General features: G+C 56.7%; 1 protein-coding gene across 2 annotated transcripts in view; it reads right to left on the reverse strand.

Annotated features, from left to right (window-relative positions):
- RGS3 (regulator of G protein signaling 3) overlaps nt 1–18,431 on the reverse strand; it is a 78,738-nt gene that overhangs the window by 26,810 nt on the left and 33,497 nt on the right. For both annotated transcript variants that reach the window (XM_084821201.1, XM_084821200.1), the window contains exons 10-11: nt 18,236–18,373; nt 5,412–6,002 (exon numbers count right to left, since the gene is read on the reverse strand). In XM_084821201.1, coding sequence (XP_084677327.1) covers nt 5,412–6,002; nt 18,236–18,373 — 729 coding nt within the window. The remainder of the gene's footprint in view (nt 1–5,411; nt 6,003–18,235; nt 18,374–18,431) is intronic.

Consider the following 18,431-nt stretch of genomic DNA (forward strand, 5'->3'; position numbering starts at 1 on the left):
ACACGTCGCCGTCTGGGCTTCCTGCGATAATCTGAATGCGCCCCTGGCTCAGTGGCGTTCATTCACAAGTAAGCGTGTGTAGAATTGCTGCCGAAGGAGAGTTTAAATTCTAACTATTCATCTAATGCATTTCTTAGCCGCCTTTCAAGACTGCAGTCTTCCCAAGGCTTACAGCATAAAGCAAACAATTTGGTATATCACGTCGATACATTCATAAACCAGTTTTACACAAACATGAGCGTGAACCAGTTAAAATGAGCCAAATCCAACACTTACACAGCAAACTCGGTGAGCTCGCGAGGAGGGCCCGCCCCCCCACCCCCGCCCATTCATCTCTATGCCCCTGGCCCCAGGCCAGCCGTGGGAACGTCTCCCCGGCCAAGCACCCTGAGACCGAGCTCTCGAGGCTCCCTGCCCCACCAGTGATGCTTCCGGAGTTCACGGGCTCAGGCGGCCCCCCTCTCCGGCGGGCCCCGCGCCCACTCGGTGTGCGCCAACTGTTTCCTCCCATTGCTGGGCAGGGGGAACGTCCTACTTCCACGCAGAGCCAAAAAGGAGACGGGAGCTGGCCAGGCCGGGCCCCTCAGCAGCAGCTGCCGCCACCCGGGCACATACCGCTGCCCCTGGTGCCGAGGGGATGGTGGCTGCTTGTTGCCCATGGGAAGGCGGGTGGCAGAAGGGCACCGTCTTTGCCCTTCTGCCCCCTGGCTTACATCGGCGGGTTGGGGGGAGCAGGCTGCTGCTGGTGGGCAGGCTGACCTTTGGGTAGCGGCAGGGGTGGGGGGACCACATAGCCTTTGGCCCTCTTTCTGCTTCATGATTTAGGGATTTGACTGGATGAGGCCTGCAGCGACAGGCGCACCGACAGCATGGATGGCGGCGGTGGCAATGGGGGCACAGTGTCTATTCCATAACTGCACCGCATGAAAGGACAGGCTGGCGCTGGGCCTTAGCTCTTCTTCTTTTCCAAAAATCGGATTTCTAGCGCTTAGGGGATTAAATGGGGGGGCGTCGCTCGGTGTCAAGCGCCTACCCGCCTTGCATGCAGGAGGCCCCAGGTTCTGTCCCCACCCCTTCCAGGTAGCAGGGGCCAGGAAGACCCCTTCCCCCCGCCTGAGGCCCCGGAGCGCCCACGCCTGTCAGAGCAGCCACGGCACGAATAGCCTCACCTGGTCCAAGGCACATTCCGGTGCCCTTAAAATGGTGCACGCCCCATAGCTCTGCCCCGCAGAAACATGCGCCTCACGCTCTTGAACATTCAGAGTGCCTCTGGCAGGCAGCCGTCAACTCTCCCAACACCCGCACAACCCTTGTGCAGCAGGGGGGGAACGGACCGATTGCGCGTGACTTGCCGAAAACGGATTCATGGCCAAGCGAGGTCTGACCCAGGGACATCGCCCAGCTCACGCTCTCAGGCTGCCATTTTTTGGCGAGGAACCCCCGAAATCAGCAGGAACCACCTTGCGGGGCGGGACGGCTATTCTGCGCCCAGCGCTCCTCCGGCTCCCGGCGGCGGCTCCCTCGTGCCCCGAGCACCGAGGATGGACGCCGCTTCTGCTGAGGCCGCTGCGGCCGACTCTCTTCCGCCCAGGAGGACTGAAGCGGCACCGCGGTCCGGCGCTCTCCCTCACGCGAGCAGCCCAGGAGGAGGAGCCACCATTCCTTGCCTGCTGGCTTGCAGGAACCTGGCGGGTGCGGAGACCCCCGACAGCGCCTCTGCTGACACACCCAGGGTGAAGCCGCTCCTGGCGCCCGCCTTACCGGAGCTCGTGCTGCGGCCCCCGCCCCGCGCCTCCCCAGGCCATCTGGAAAGCCCAAGGCATGCTGGGAGCGGCCGCTAGGGGCAGCCGGGCCGGGCCGGGGGCCCTGGGGAACAGCAGGTTCCGAGGCTGCTATGGAAGCCGGGCAGCAGCTTTCCGCCGCCCGGGGGGCGGGGGCGGCCACCAGTTGCGACTTCTGCCACGGGCTCTGCACCCCCCCGCGCCCCTGGGTTTGCTGCACGTTCCCCCGGCCAGCTGCGATGCCGCCTCAAGCAGCAGCCTGGCCCCTGTAACGCCACATGCCAGGCCCAAGAGGACGGCCAGCTCTCCCAAGAGGAGGGCCAGCTCTCCTGAGGCAGCAACGCCGGCCCTGGTGCTGCTCGAGCAGCCCGGGGCACATCTGCACTCCAGGCCTTTGTGGTCTCCAGGAGAAATCTGCCTCCCACCCCAGGGCCCTGCCACAGCCGCTCCACAACCCCTGGCATGCGGAGGTATCCTGCCTCTCGACATGGGGGCTCCGCGTAACTCCCGTGGCTGAGAGCTGTGGCTAGACCCCTCCCCCGGCATCCCTTTCATCTCTCTGTAAGAACACAGGAAGAGCCTTGCTGGTCAGAGTCGAGCAGCCCCTTCCCACAGGTACTTCTGGGAAGCCCACACGCAGGGCCTGAAGGCGAGAAGCCGCCCCCGGAGTCCTGTGTCTAGAACGGCTGGATTCTGATTCAGCAAGTTTTGCTTTAAACCCCGGCTCCAGGCACTGCCTTGCTGGCTTTCAGCAAGTCTCTCAGCATCAGTTTCTCCATCTGTGAAATGGGAACAATTGTGACCCACCTGTGAGGGTGACTGAAGAAAGCTGTAAAACATTTTGAGGTTTTATAAGCAATGCAAACATCACAAATGGCCATCTTGTAAGACAGACTAAAAACGGTTGTTGTTTTTGCCTGCCGTGGCCCACCAGGGTGTTACAGAAGAGAAACAGAGCCCTTCGAATTCCAAGGGGAAGGGGAAAGAAAAGCCTCACCTAGGATCAATTCTGCACAGCAGTGAGAGAGGCTGCGCAACTGGGGCTCAGGGTGCACGATGCAGGAGAACTATTTCCGAGAGCGCCATCGTGCATGTGGGGGGGGGAGCTGAGGAGCAGCCAGGCAGGCGGGCCCCCCAGGGTCACGCTGGCTTCTCAAATGGTGCCCTACACACACATACAGTGGTGAACAGTCGGAGAACTTTGGGCAGAATTTACCTCGGGGCGGTGGGGGGAGGAATTCTCAGAGGTTTTGTCCATTTTTTTTTCCTGAGAAATGTTGGCCCCACTCCTGTTTGAATGTGTCTGTCCGCAGCTGCTACAAAGTCCCCTGTCTCCACTGGAGGGCAGAAGCAAGCTCCTAGTACCCTTTGGGAGGGTCACGGGGCTGGGGAGAGGAAATCTGTATGTTTGGTGAGCACACGAGAGAGCGCATGCACCCACAAACCAGGGAACACGCACCAGGTGCTGCCCAGCCTCCGCTCCACCAGCCCGCTTCTGGAAGCTTCCTGCTGCTAATGGTTTTAGAAATATCCTCCCTTCTGGCCAAGGGCTCCACAGAAGCTGTGTCAGCAGACGGACCCACTGTGTACTGCAGAAACATCGACAACTGCCAGAACCCAGAAGATGCTCAGAGCAGCCCGTAGTTATCACCCAAGCCCCACCCAACTTCCCAGGCAGAAGAAGAGAATGGCTCGGTTTTGTGTCTCTCTCTGGGCAGCCCTGGGGTTCTGAGGACAAGCCAGTACGTTCACATTACTTGGAAAGAAAGGCAAAACATAGTACATTGGGTCTTGAATTCTGTAGGAGTTCATGGTGAGATCCGACAGAAACAAGGAGGTGAGAAACAGATGAAAACTCTTTCAGAACCAACAGCTTGTTTTCTTTTATGCTAGTGGCGATCCTGTGCCTTTAGCCAGCCAGAAGAAGCAGATACTGAAAAGGCCAAGCACTCCGCATGGCTGCATCTCTGCTTAGGAGTGGGAGGGGGGGCGTGCACTTGTCGGAACTGGGTGCAGGCAAAAATCCAGCCTTAGTCTGAATCTTCAAAGCAATTCATTTTGTTTCTCTTTGCTCTAGCAGCAAAACTATTAAGGCCATGAAGACCTGAAGATCCTTCTCATCCATAAGCAACAGGGAAGGAGACCGAAGCTGGCAATGGAGGAGGAGGAGTTCAGGGCAGGACCCTGAGCTGAAGGTGTTGGAGGAGAAGCCGCTGCTGCACAGGGAAAGAAGGGCCGGAGTTCCGAGGAACCCCTGGCAACAGATATGCCCTGGGGCTTGCAGCCTTTCCCCAAGGACAGGCAGTTCCCAGTTAGCACTGGAGGAAGTGGCGCCCCACAAACCCCTGCATGCAGCGTGGTTCCAAGAGGCCGGCTCCACAAGCGAGGCAAAGAGAGGAACTTGGCTCAGGTGGAAGAGAAAACAGTTTGCCCTGAGAGGGGATTTGGTGTGCAGGGACTGGTGCCTCTGCCCCAAAGGGTGGAAAACATCACATAGGTAAAATAATATGTTAACATTTTATCAGTCCAACTTGCGTTAGAATGAGTATATAGAAACTTTTTATCAGGAAAAAAGATGAAGAGCTCTGTGAAATGCAGCACCTTTCCTACACCTACAGCTGGCCCAATAACAAATGAAAGTGACCCTTTAACCTGCTGGGTATCTTGGTTTTCCTCAGGACAGAAAGTCTCCTTGGACTGGGCATCAGGAAGAGCCCACAGCAGGGTGTAACTGGATTTGGGCCTCACCAGGGTTTAGCCCCAGAATCTGTTTTCAAAACCAAGGCACAAATCTGAGATAACGAGAGTGGCCCAGGCCATGTGTAGAGCTTGTTATCGTCACTGCTCAGTAATGAGAAAACCACAACACAAGGCTTCCATGCCAGAAAGCTCGGCACCTGGTAGGGAGCGAGGCCCCGGGCCTCTGCCGCTGGGCGTCCCACACTGGCCACAGCCAGGGTGATGGGTGCGCTGGCTCTTCTCCTGTTGCCAACGCTGCTGGTCGGAAGGCAACAAGGCGATGCACGACAGGGGCACTGCGGGGCGGGGCAGCTCAAGGAGGTGCCCAGTGCGCCCCTCAGGCCTCTGTTGGCTTTCCCTGGGGAAGGGCCTGGATCTGGGAGGCTCAGAGCAATCGGCCTTCCCTGCCTTAAGGACTGGAAACACTGAACAAACTAACAGCCTGAAAGGTGAAATCCCCGGGGTGTGCGGAGTCCTGTGCCTGAGGCTGAGCTGCCTGCTTTTCTGGGCTCATGGGGAGCCGCACAATGCATGGAGGCCAGGCTGCCTCTGGCCTCAAGAGGTGCGAGGCGCTCCTTCCGCACCAGAGCCCGGGTCACCCTCTGGGCGAGCCGAAGCAAGGTGCCCCCCCCCTGGAGGCCGCTGGCTCTGAGCTGCCCAGCCCGGGCCCTTTCGCGGGGAGCGCAGCGGGGGCCTTCGGGGCAGGACCAGTGCGACCCAGCGGGCCATCCAGGGGGCTGCGGCGCCCCGGCACGGGCCAGGTGCCCGGCTGCTCGGGGGCCGCCACTCAGACGAGAGCAGCGGGGCGCCCGCGCGCTCTGCCGGGCTCCCTTTTTCGGGAGCGGGCGCTGCACGGAGAAGGGCCCCGCGCCCCGCCTGCCCCGCGCCTACCTGCCGGTTCCCGACGAAGAGCAGGGTGAGCTGGTGGACGGAGCCGCCGCTCGTGGTGAGCTGCCGCTGGAGGGTCTTGGGGGATGGCAGCGTCCAGCTTGTGCCGGGGCCCTGCTGTGCCTCGGCGAAGTTCAGGCTGGTGTCGGAGGCGAAGCAGGGGCCGCCACGGGGCTCCCACAGGAGGCTGCCTTCGCTGTGGGTGCGGCGGCGGTGCAGTGCGGGGCGCACACTCGGCCCACAGGCCGACTCGTGCGCCGGGGCCTCGAGCATGCTGCAGTGCGTCCCCTCGCTGTCCTCCTCGCCGCCGCCCGGGCCCACCAGGCCCCCGAGCTCCAGAGGGGCGCTGCCCACCGCGCCCTGGCCGAAGGCGCCGTCCAGCCGCAGCGTGGGGATGGAGAAGGCCGCGGGGCAGCCACAGGGCTCTTCCTCGTGCGCCCCCGGCTCCGGCGGGCGCGCCCCCTGCTCCTCCGCTCCAGGGGCTCCCTGGGCCTCCGTCGTGGTCTCCTCTGTCCCTGGGCGGGCACCGGGGCCGGTCCGGTCCTCGACCATGGAGGGCATCTCGCCTGCGCCCTCAGCCTCTGGCTCGAGCATCTGGCAGGGGAAAGGAGAAGAGGGTCAAGCAGCATCCCTGCGGAAACACCAGCGGCTCAGCAAGGGCAGTGCCGAGGACCAGGACGACTGCGAGGGCGGCAGCAGCTCTGGTTTGCCCAGAGGCCCTGCTGCTCGACTCCCAAACGTGTCAAGGACCTAGCATGGGTTTGTCCCAAAGGACAGCGTGTGTCCTCGGGAGAGCCCGGAGGCTTCTGTTTGTGGACTGCCTGCCCAGCACTTCCGTCGCCAGGCTTCCACATCCTGGGACCATGACCGTCAAACCAGGCTGGAATCTGGTCTGCGGTGACAACAGAGAGTAGATTTCCACATGTTTTGGGCTTCAGCTCTCAGCATTCCTGACCACTGGTCATGCTGGCTGGGAATGCTGGGAGTTGAAGTCCAAAACATCTGGAGATCTACTTTCTGCCCACCCCGGCATAGAGCACAGCGTTTGTCATGATCGCTGGGTTGCATAGCCCAATACCCTGTGCAAAGGGGAAGAGATGCTTGTGGCAGCCGCACCTTCTGTGCACCTAGGAACCGGCCTCAGACCAGCCCAATGGCCCACCCAGCCCAGTACTGTCCACGCAGAGTGACAGCAACAGTTCTCCAGGGTCCCCGCGGATGGTGGGGTGGGGGGTCTTTCCCACCTCCTGCTACGTGAGGTCTTTTCAACTGGAGATGCTTCCGGGCATTGAGCTGGGCCCCTTCTGCACCAGAAGAAAACGCTCTGACACCGAGCTGCGATGGTGCTTGACGGAGTGACATAAGGAAAGGGCAGCTCCCTGCCCTGAGCACCCAGGAGTCCATGAGCCCAGCCCAGCCCAGCGTGTTGAGGGAGACAACAAAGGGAAGGAGAAGCAAGCCGGGAGAAGTCGGGGGAGCGCTTTGGGCGGCAAAGAGCAGGTGGCAAAACTCAGTGACCACGTGTGGCACCCTCCCCTTGGGAGCCACACAGGGTGGCAGCTACCCAAAAGGGAGCCAATGTGGCACAGCTGTCCGAGGCCGTGACTCTCGTGGTAAACAACAACTAGCAGTCGCGGCCGAGGCTTGGATAGCGACACGGGAAGTCCAGTTCGGAAGCTGGAATGCCTGACCAGTCACACGAGCAAAAGCTGCAACGCAGGATCTGTAACAGCGAAGAGCTTCCAGGCGGCCTGGAGAACCTTCTCAGGAGAGGCAGTCTATGTTGGCCGCCACCCCGAGACGTGGCTTTGTAACCGGAGCCCTTGGTGGAAAAGCTCCAGACCAGCCAGGAAGGAAAGGGGAACCAATCTCCGTCAGCCCCTGGGAGTCCCCCTCTGCCCCTCAAGCACACACACACAGTGGGGAGCCTCTGGCTGAGCCAGAACTGCCTCCCTGCCTCCCTCCGGCCGCCCCCAGCATCCAGGGATGCTCTGCTGAGGCGAGCGGTGGACATGCCGCTCCCAGGCAGAAACGGTCTCTGAAAATCTGCCCAGACACATAGGCGTTGTTAGGACCTGGCCCACCTGGGCATGGGCCCAGATGGTCTGAGCTGTGCCCCGGATCTTTAGAGCTGTCCCAGTTGCCATCATCCGCCTTAATGCAAGTCTGCTTTTCACATCTGAGCTCGGTAGCCTTGTAGTTACTAGGAGGCCTTAGGACTCGCTCCCTTAGCAGACCAATGGGGAGTCCAGCATGAATGCGCCAGCCTTTAAACTAGGGGGAGACTGCCACCTTCCCTTCCGGACTCTGCTCACTGTTTTGTTCTTTCTTCCCCTGCTTTTCTGCTCTTACATGCCCACTGTTGGGAGCTTGCTCGCAATGACATTTTGATGAGAGGGAGAGGGACGGGCAGGAAGAACTCCGTGTGAAATAGTGGTATGTCACACACCATCTGATTTTCCTGCCCCAAACTGGAACCTTTGGCTTCTGCAGAAGTTCAGTAGCTTCAACATAGCAAAGGACTGAGTCAGCCTCCACAAACTTCTTTCTTCCCCTCCACTTTCGTTTGTCCTAAATAACTGCAGACCTCAGATTACACCAAAAGGGCAGCTAGGGCTATGGGACGTCATGATCCCAAGGTGCCGGGGCTCTTAAATAGGTTCCACAGTTTTAAAAAAGCAAGAAAAAGCCCTCAGCCACCTCACCTCATAAAGTTCATTTAAATATGTGCAATCCTTACAAACCCCCCACAGCCCCCTAAATTCCTCTGAAAGGAGCCATGTGGCGTGGGGAATTCTCCCCCCCCCCACCCTCCATTTCCAATCACCATTCTTCTTCTTTATCCTGTCCTGTCTTGGTCTTTCTTTCTCTTCTTTACTCCACTCAAATCATATCTTGGGCATTTTTCAGAGAACTACCTTTGGTGAGCAAGAGAAGTTCTGAACTGTATTTGACTTTATGCAAACAGACGGGAGGGTTTGTTTTTCTCATTCTCCTCCTCACCCAGGTCTTTGAGAAAAGTGGGCTCACATGGTTGCAGAGGAACAAATCTGGGCTCAATGACTTACAGGTCCACCTTCCAGTCCTAGGGCACATTTTTACCATGGGCTCCCATCGCTATGCTTTGCAGGAAGGCAACGATGGGACCATGAGATGACCTTTCTTCCAATGCCAGCCAACTTCATTATGAAAAAGCCTTAAACTGGATTTCAAGCATCATAATTCTCTAGCCCCTGCTCCTATCCTTCTGAAACTTTGCAGATTCTTTGCCTGGGGACACTTCTGTAACCTGTGCATTTTGATACACATTTATCCAAAAATCTTGGGGGGGGGGGTGAAGTGAAGGGAAAGCAAATCACTCTCTTCCCCCAAATTGGAGAGCTCCCCTTCCACATGAACTGCTGCACCTATCCTTCTGAAACATTGCTGGTTTCTTACTTAGAGAAACCTCTAGGATATCTGTAATTTTCACAACAATGGTCCACAAGAAACACAGGGAGATGGGTATATCCTCTTTTGGAGACCTTCAAAATGTCAAGGCTACCCTTGCACAAAAACTCCTGTGGCTATCATTCTGCAATTTTATTTATTTATATTTAAAACATTTATATCCCTCCCTATATCATTAAGATCTCAATTTGGCAGACATGATCCCCTCTGATGGGGCAATGAATTGTGAACTTTCCATCCAATTCTTCCAAGGAATAAAAAAGTAATTGGCAGTTACCTTTGAAAGAAAATCAAAATATAAAGGCACATGCCACAAAAAATAAACCCTGCACCTATTTTTCTGACATTGGGCAGGTGTAATCCCTTCACAAGGGGCTGCTATGCCTGCAATTATCATCCAATTCTGACCAAGAGAGAAAGTTACATTGTTTTTAAATTTCCCATGAGCAGGATGTTGTCCCGACCACTGAATCTGGGTCCGAGTTGAGGTGCCAGGGTCACTGCACGCCTATAATGTATGTATCTGTGTGGGTATACACACACACACACACACACACATGTATGTATGTAAGAAGTGTGCACTGACCCTTGTTTCAACTCGGATATATATATACTGGATATGGAAGTGTGTGTCATGGGCTTGTGCCCTGGATCTCTTAAGAACCCAGCAATGCCCCTGGGCCAGAGGGAAAGCCCAGCACACGTGGCTAGCAGCTCTCTTTGGGGCCACAGCACACGTGCGGTAGCAGTAGGAGGGGCACGCGGCCCACGGCACCTCCTGGCTAAACTAGTCTTGCCACATGATTGGTCCCATTTTGACGGGCTGCCAGGCAGGAATCAAAAGACTCGCTTCTTTCAACCGCCAGACTGACCACAGAGCCTGAACTATTTCGTTCTTTGCCCCCAAGTATGTGCAGAAAGGACTGCAGCTGGTCCTGATTGTTTTTTCTGCAGGTGCTCTCTTCTGTCCAGGCCCCGGTACAGGAGGGGGAATTGCTCCATTCTGCCCTCCTTCTCCCTGCAGAGAAGAACAAACTGACCAAGAAGCAAGAGGGCCTGGAAGGTCATGGCCAGGATCTTGCCCTCTGGTTCTCGTTCATTCCCTCTAAGCTCCGTCCAGCTATGGGTGGATCCTGGAATGCACAAACAATCAACAGAAAATGATAAAAACTAGAGCCCTCGCTACTTTTGTTCAGCATGTTAGTTTAAGGGGAATGCCTCCATTAAAGAGACTTGCTTCGGTCTCTCAGAGTCATTGGGAAAGACTAGGTGAGCCTTCTATTGATGACTCTCCCCATCAGATAAGGGCTTAACAGGACATGAACAAGCTCCCTTAAAATGGGAAATATTTTTTCTGGATTAAATTAAATCTCTTGCAAATTCAATCAGAGGCCCTGACAGGGGCAAAATATGCACTCAGGAAGTTGCTGGACGCAGAGAACGGTAAAAACACTAGTTGTCTTGTCGTCTCTTAGTCCGTCCCCTGAAGATGGATGCACGCGCCAGAAATGGCTGCAGCACTTCATCTGTAATTAGGGCTGTCTCCTAATCACAAATGTGTCGAGATTGGCTAAGGTGGGGAAGGCATCCCGCACATGGAGAGAGAGAGAGAGAGAGAGAGACTTTCCTGTCCAGCCCGGCTGCAGGCCTAGAAGGAGACAAGGCGAGCCCTGAAGCTGGATCAGACCCAAGTGGGCCCAATCTGGTCCCACACTTTGTTTCCAGCAGTGGCCAGGAAGATCCCCCGCTCCTGGAAGCTCACGTGCAGGACATGGAAGTAACTATCCCCGACTGGTCCCCAGTATCTGGTACGTGGAGGTGGCCTGCCTCTGAGCAAGGGGCTTTCTTCGTATCCTGACTAGAAACCATGGATGGAACTGGGCTACGCGAACCTCTTTTATTGTTGAACTTTGGCACTCCCAGCTGCAACAATCTCTGGAATCAGCTCTTGTCACCCAAATGCAAGGAGCAGCAGGGTTCGGTCCCCCCGCCCCCCCGCCGGCTGCCCCTTCTGTAATTCCATCTGGTCAGCCTGCGTCTTGTTTCTGCCCTGACGCCAGCACAACCAGCTTGAACAAACAGATGCAATCTACTTTAATGTGGCCTAAATTCTTCCATGCTGCACGTCACACATCAGCAGCTTTTTCATCAGCCTGCGGCCACAAGGCTGCCTCTTACGGCACACAGCAAGGATCTGGTGCTGAGGAGCATGAAACAGAGGCGGCACATGCCGGGACCGCATTGCTTGCGTGCTCACACGGCCGGAACATGAGGGCACCTCTGTGGGGAGGCTTGTGTGGGGGCTAGAGGTGCTATGAACCTCTCCTAAACAATCTGCCGAGTTGGCCCCTGCAAGCATCACAGCAACTGAGCAGCGTTGGTTGAACAAATCCTCTGCCTGTCTGCACTGTGGGCTATGGGAACCCTGCTAGTGTGCACCCCTCCCCCCGGATCCTCAGGCAGGTGCCCCGGACTCCGGAAAAAGTGTTCACCATGCGGTATTGACAAAGTACAGCAAGGCAGGAGAGACTCCTGTGGTTTCTGTCATTTTCAACGCTGCAGTGCAAAGGGGAAGATGAGACCCCACCCCACCCCCCTTGCCCCACATCCCCTGGCAGCCACAGGGGGTTTTGGAAGAGAGACAGAGATCTCTTTTGCACAGAGCTGGGAAAAGGCAAGGGTCTGCGTGGACCTCTCCCGTTGCTCCAAAGAAACGCTCCTGCTTGCTTCCTCCAAACTGCAGTGCAAACACGCGCTCTGGAGTAGAGGGCCAACAGCACCTATTTGTATTTATTTGTTTAAAATATTTCTTGGACACCTTTCAAGGCACAAGAGCTCCAAAGGTGGCATACAGCAATAAGACACATAAAACTGGTAGGATATTAAGAACAATAAAAACACAATAAAAAGAGTAAGAATGCAATAGAAACAACAATAGCAAGCTGGCAAGTGGATGTGTAGATAGAGATGGGACTCTCTGCCTATCACAGGAAGAAAGTCAACTGGGGCTGCTTTCCCCTAGCATGGAGGTGCTGCGGGGAAAAGGAGCAGGGTCCCTAGGCTGCCTGACGCCAGCCCTTGCCGAGCAGAGGGAAGCTTGTCCTATGGGGGGCCAGGCACCACACCGACCCACAAGTCTCTCTTCTAGGCAGCTGCTAAAACAGCAGAATCCTCCTGTCTTTCGACTGCACACAGGCAACCATTTCCGCTCGGGCCCGCTCATCTGGGGGAGATCACAAGCTCTGCTGGCAAAGGGCCCCAGTTCAAGCCCTGCCAGCACCTGGTTTTAAAAGGACCAGGCAGAGGGGATGGGAAAGATGCCCCCCCCCTCCCCCGGCTCTGGAGATCCCCTGCCACTCAGAACAGACAATACTGGGATAGAGGAACAAACCCAAGCGGGCCACACAGTTTCAATTAATTCCTCCCCACTGACAACTTCCAACAGCCCAGCAGCTCTGCAAGGTGACAGATACAAGGCATCTAGAGTCACCCCGGCTGGCACCTTTCTGCAGGCAAGCGGTGAGAAATGTGGCCGTTCCAGCCCATGTTTACCACCACAGCAGCCCACACCCCGGACCCGGCCTCAAGTAGCCCTCTGCCGCCAGGTATCTGGGTGGACAGGCTGGAAACACCCACGTTGGATCCCATAACAGTGCCTTGTGCTCCAGCCTGCCCTGCCGCAGCGGGCACAAGAGCAGCAGCCCCTTGCCTCCAGCTGGCAACCTAGAGTTACCGGCAGCACCGCTCCAGAGGGAGACCTGGCTGCAGCCAGCCGGCCCTTTGAGGGAGATCTGCTCAGCGAGGCACGAGCGGCTCCTCTGGCAGCGATCCTGCGAGCCGCTCATTCTATTCCTGGCTCCCCAGAGCTGCTTGTACCCAACAGTAAGGCCAGGGGTGGGTGGCCCCCATAATCAGCTGGGAAATCATCCCTGCCTTGCTTTGGTTCTCCCTCTCGGGCCCATTCTTCTAGGGCTCCCTGTCTCTCCCGGTCAAGGACAGAGGAAACTTGCGCTGGATGACATTCTAGGAGCCCTACTCCGAGACCCATAAGCGGCAGAGCCCCTGCTGTTACCACTCAGTCACACTATTCGGTGCATCCACACTCATGAGACCCCCGGATGGTGGGTTTCCAGAGAAAACCTGCCACCTATTCAAATGTCAACTGGTTGCACTGGTGCTGCCGTTTTCAACATTGCTCGCTTCAGTTAAAGGCTCCCCCTGAGAATGTCAACACACATGGCTGCACTGCGCCATGCGCTTCATAGTTGTACAGCTGCATCAGTGATTGGTGGTGCGTGAACGTGTTTCATCGCAGTTCCCTAATCTGATCCAAAAGCTCTGGCACTCATCCTGAAACCCGCTGTGCTTTCAGAAGTCTGTTAACGGGCCACGTTCACATGAACGAGCACTCGGATTGCCTTCAGAGGCCTTCCTCTGGGTGCCTGAAATGTCAGGCGTGGGCAGGGGGCAATGCAAGAGGGGGCATTTTCTGTGGTGGCACCCAGGTGCTGGAACGGTCTCCCCAGACTCGGTCCCTCGGCGCCTTCTCTGCTGTATTCCAGGCAGCAGGCAAAGTCTGTCCTGTCCTCTCGTGCCTGGAACGACGCCTGAGCCCTTGCCGCTTCCCCAGGCCCCGGCGGAGCTCCAGGCAGAAGCGCGGAGGGCTCTGCGACTGCCTTTGCTTTTCATCGGGGTCTTGCGTTTGACTCGCCCTTCCTGGCGCAGCAGTGGCCTTCTCCTAATGTACTCTTGTTATTATTTCGCTATTTTGTATTGCTTGTGTTTTTATAAGCCACTTTGAGGCCATTTTGTGAAAAGTGGGGTAAAAATTCCCCACACCAATAAATATGTAATAAATAATGCCACAACGTTTGTATTCTCTTGCTTTTTAAAAACCACTGAACTTTTTTGGGGAGGGGCCCCCTCCAAACCATTTGTGGTGGTCTGTTGCCGTCGTCATTTATATGCCCCCCACCCCCATGCCTGAAAGCCTAAAGGCTTTCACTCGTTCCGCTGGAGAGGGGGTGCTGGGACACGAAGCGGCCGGCTCAGCCCGCAAGGGCTGAGATCCAGCAGGCAGGGCCAGCCCAGGACACGTTCACGGTTATTTTGCAGAGACAAAACGGGGGGCGGGGGGACTTTTAAAGGTTGCACGATTGGCTTCCTCTTCACACCCCACAAAAACTCTAGTAAAGCTGGGAACACAAAATCATTCCTTGATAAATCAGCCTAATCCTTAAAAAAAATCATCTTCCAAACCAGCAGCAGTCACCACATCTTGAAATGATGAAATCTGGAAGGGAAGGGACAGATAACAGGGGATGCTGCTAAAAAGAGTGCTGGGCGCTGGTTGGCCCTCCCCACCTCACAGCAATACATCTGGTGGCACACAGGGTGGAGGGGCACTGAATTGTGTAGCTTGATTTGTGTGGGGGGGGGCAGTTGTGTGTCTGCAAATGGCCCCACCAACTCTTCCACCATTCTATGGGCCATTTTAGATCGGACAAACTGGAGACAGGCCAGGAAGCACCACGGCTCTGCGCTTCCTGTCCCAAACCCCAGCTTGACTTTCCGCCATGTCCCCATCTGCTCTCTGACTACCACAGCCAGGCCGCCAATCCTGCCCAGAGGCCCAGAGCAAATCAAGGTCCTTTTCCACTCGAGGTGTTTACCCAGCACTCGACTGCTGCCCTTTCCCGTCCTTCGCCCCTCGCCAGCTGAAGTGCGTAAACAAGACTCCAGCTCAGGAAACAAGCAGAGCTGGTCAGGTTCCAACACGCCTCATTCCTTCCCCGGGGGAGGGGGTGTCTTGGAAGTAAACACCCGGATGCCGAAACGGGCAGCCGTGCTGCACCATGGACACCTGGAGATGTCCCCTTGGAACGTGCACACACAGAAATCCCAGATCTTTCCAGCGAGCACCATCAGGAGAGATGGCAGAAGAGTTGCTCCCTGGGCTGGCCTTGTGATGAGGCAGATGCCTCAGGAACTGGATCTTCATACACTTCAAACTGTCCCCTATCTACTGGACCCTCCCTGTCCGTCTCTAGTTCTGCTCTGTTAGAACACCACTGGTACAAGATGCTCACAAGGGCTGCCGCGATTCTTCATGGTTCTGCTCCCTTTCCAGGGTCTCTAGAAGTTCTATTTCTCAGTAGACGCATCTTGTCTCTCTCACACACGCATCGAAATGCATGTGCAGGAGCACTGCGGCACACTCCCCGGTTGCTGGAGCATATTTTGACTGATAACAGACTGTGGGACAATTATACTTTTCTGTGATCTTATCTATGTGGTCTGTAAAATGTACTGATCAGGGCTGTGGAAAATACATGACAGAACTTTAGGGTTTGTTGAAGGAGCAGGAGAGGGAGAAGAAGAGACTTTGTGCTTTGTGACAGCCAAAAAAATAAAGAGTGCTACATATGGGATGCAGCCAACACCTGTTCATAACCTCCAGCATTCTAGACATAAAACCCAGAACATTCATAACACCCTTTTTGTTCCATATAGCTCAAATTTCACTGGTGAAAATCAGAGCAGTCTTATGTACTTGTCACGCACCTGTATGGATGTTTTATGAAATGTTTACCCTCCCAATGGATTCTACAAAACAGCCACCATTTAAACAAACCCAGCAACATTCACTATAAGGATAGGGAGTTACTGGTGCACATTGAGACGCGTGGACATGAGAGTCAAGATGTGTCACCTCTGCGCTCAGAGAGGCAACAACTGGAGACCTGAAGATGGAGAACGAAAACTGAAGGGACTCAAGTGCAAATGTGCGCAGACTAAAAGCATTTTTCAAAGTTACTCCCCCCACCCAAGTTCTGTTGAGATAACCAGGTGTGCTCTTGAGTGGGGAAGATTTTCCATCCCATGACTGCCTGTTTGCAGAACTACTCAGGGATGCACTGAGTTAACAGTCTGGTTCTTAAACAGCCACTCAGCTGGTTGCCTATGGTGAGTGAGAATTCCTTCCAGGTGACTAGGATGGTAGCGAGTGTCCAAATTACTGAGCAGGGGGTGGGGTGAAATCTACAACCTCCACCCACTAATTCACCCCAATTTTAGCTAAATCATGCCCTCCAGATACTTCTAAAAATAGTGGGTAAGGGGGCTGGGGCACTACATGTAACCTGGAAGAGAACTAGTTGTTTTCTTTCCCTCTCCTTTTGGAGCCTCAATGTGAGTAACACAGAGACTAGCAAATATTTTAGATGGCTTGTTTAGAAAGCTGTGGGAGATGGTTAATGCCTAAAAAAGAAGTAGCATTGCTGTGACCAGGGGCTTGGAAGATGCCGTTGCCGATCCAAGAATGCTGCTTCCTGGATCCCAGATATTTAGCCATGGGCAGCGGAGACTCGGTGTTGGAGGCAAACGTGCCTTGCATCTGCTGAGTCCCTCTTGGCCCCTATAACTATTTCACATCTTCCGGGGCTCATTTGCTTCCAGGGTTAAGAAGCCTTTATGTGAGCCCAGCATGGCTGCAACCTGCTAGTCATCCTGAGCATTTGTGGGAAAGGCATAAAACAATTATTTATTTCATTTCATTTCTATACCGCCCAATAGCCGAAGCTCTCTGGGCGGTTCACAAAAACAAATGTAATAAAATAAATGAGGTCTGTAACCTTTAATTGATTAAAGTCTGTTTCCTGCCTCCCAGGCAAGCAGAGGAGAGCAGAGCAAGCTGCTCCAGCTGGTCCAGGGACTACAGAAGCAGGCAAGCTCCCAGAGAGCGAGCGGACAGGGGGAGCAAACAGGAGTTGGCCAGGGGAGTTCGGCAGGGGAGGGCAAGGGGGAGGCCCCTCTACTCCAACATTCTGTTCACACTGTGGCCAGATGGATGCCCCATCGAGAAGCCCACAAGCAGGACAGGAGTGCAACACCACCCTCCATCTGGTGTCCCCCAGCAGCTCTCGTATACAGGCATACTGTCTCTGATCCTGGAGAAAGCATGTAGCCACCATGACTAGGAGCCATTGACAGCCTTATCTTTCTCTGTGAATGTCTGATCCCATGGTTTTAAAGCCATTGAAGTTGGTGGCCATCATTACATCCTGTGGCGGTGAATTCCATAGCTTAACTCTGCGCTGTGTGAAGGACTTCCTTCTGTCTGCCCTGCCGCTCCCATCATTCAGCTTTGTGGGAGGACCCTGCTGGGTTCCAGTGTTATGAGAGAGGGAGAAAAATGTCCCCCCGCCTTTATCACATCCCCCTTCACTACTCACTTTCCCCCTAAGCTAAACAGTCCCAGTCCCCTTTCCTCGTGGGAGAGATGCTCCAGCCCCTTGATCACTTGGGTTGCCCTTTTCTGCACCCTTTCCAGCTCCACAAAATCCTTCCTCAGGTGCAGTGGCCAGAGCTGCACAGTGTTCCCAGTGTGGCTGCACAGCCAGTCTTATTTTCTGTTCTTGCTTAATTATGCCCAACTCGCTTCGTCTGTGGAATGCCTGCCTGAATGGGAAGTGCGAAAGACCCCGGCGTCCTGCCAAGAAAAAGGAAAAGGCAGCCAGCCTTCAGAGGAGACCAGGCTTTCGCCAAGGGCGGGGAGCGGTCCACGGCGCCGGGGTGAACCAACGCGGAAGCTGCCCGGTTCCCGGGACGCAGGGCGGGAGTGAGAGGCCCCCAGAAGGCGGCGAGAGAGGCGGGGAGGCCTGTCCCGCCATCTCCCGCCCTGCGGACGCGACAGGCCGCCCCCGTCCCACCAGCCGGGCAAAGCTCACCGGACGGAGCCTCCGTGCAGCCTGCCCGCGAGCGCCAGGAGGTCGGGAGCAGCAGGGAGGGCGGCCGCCGCCGCCGCCCTGCTCGGCGGGCTCCTGGGGAGAGCCCAGCTGCCCGCTGCGGGAGGCGGGATGCTGGCGGGGCAGGCGGCGGCCCAGGCTCTCGTCTCTCCGCAGAGGCCCGTGCTGGCTCGGCCGGCGGGCGGGTCTGGGCATCGGTGCCAGGCTCCCCAGGAGCGGGCAGCGGGCGCCTGGGGCCCCACCGAGCGCGCCTCTTCCACCAGCCGCGCACACAGGCCGGTGCAGCGCCGCGCCGCGCCGCGCGGCCCGCAGACCGCCCCGGCCACCCCCTTCCCTCTCGCGCCGCCGGAGCAGGCGCTGGCCGCAGCCCCGCCTGGCTGGCTTGGCGGCAGCGGCCACCACGCGCGACCGGGCCCGCGAGGAAACGCCTTCCAGGCCGCAAAGGGTGTCCCGACGCCGCAGGGCCGCGCGAGCCCCGACAGCCAGCCTGCCGCCCGCTGGCCGAGGGCGCCCCGCTGACGGCACGGGCCTCTTCGGCGGGGGGCCTTTGGGCGGAGGAAGCCCAGCGGGGCAGGCGGCGCGCCCCGGCCGGCCGGCCCGCGGACCCGCCCCCGCGCGCGCGCCCCTTACCTTGCCCTCCGCCGGCGGGGCCGTCGGCGTGGCGGCCGGCCGTGGCTGCTGCTCCGCGATGCGGCCGGCCAGGCACCCGCAGAGCCGCCTCTTCTGCTCGCGGGAGCGGGCCTCCACGCGCAGCGCGCACTCCAGCTTCTAGCACACAGGGGCAGAGGACAGGCCGGCCTGAGCGGAGGCTGCCAGGCCGGGGCAC

The sequence above is a fragment of the Heloderma suspectum genome, chromosome 14 (genome assembly GCF_057233095.1).
Source record: "Heloderma suspectum isolate Gila_16-S chromosome 14, 16-S_ref, whole genome shotgun sequence".
In the NCBI taxonomy this organism is placed as follows: Eukaryota; Metazoa; Chordata; class Lepidosauria; order Squamata; family Helodermatidae; genus Heloderma; species Heloderma suspectum.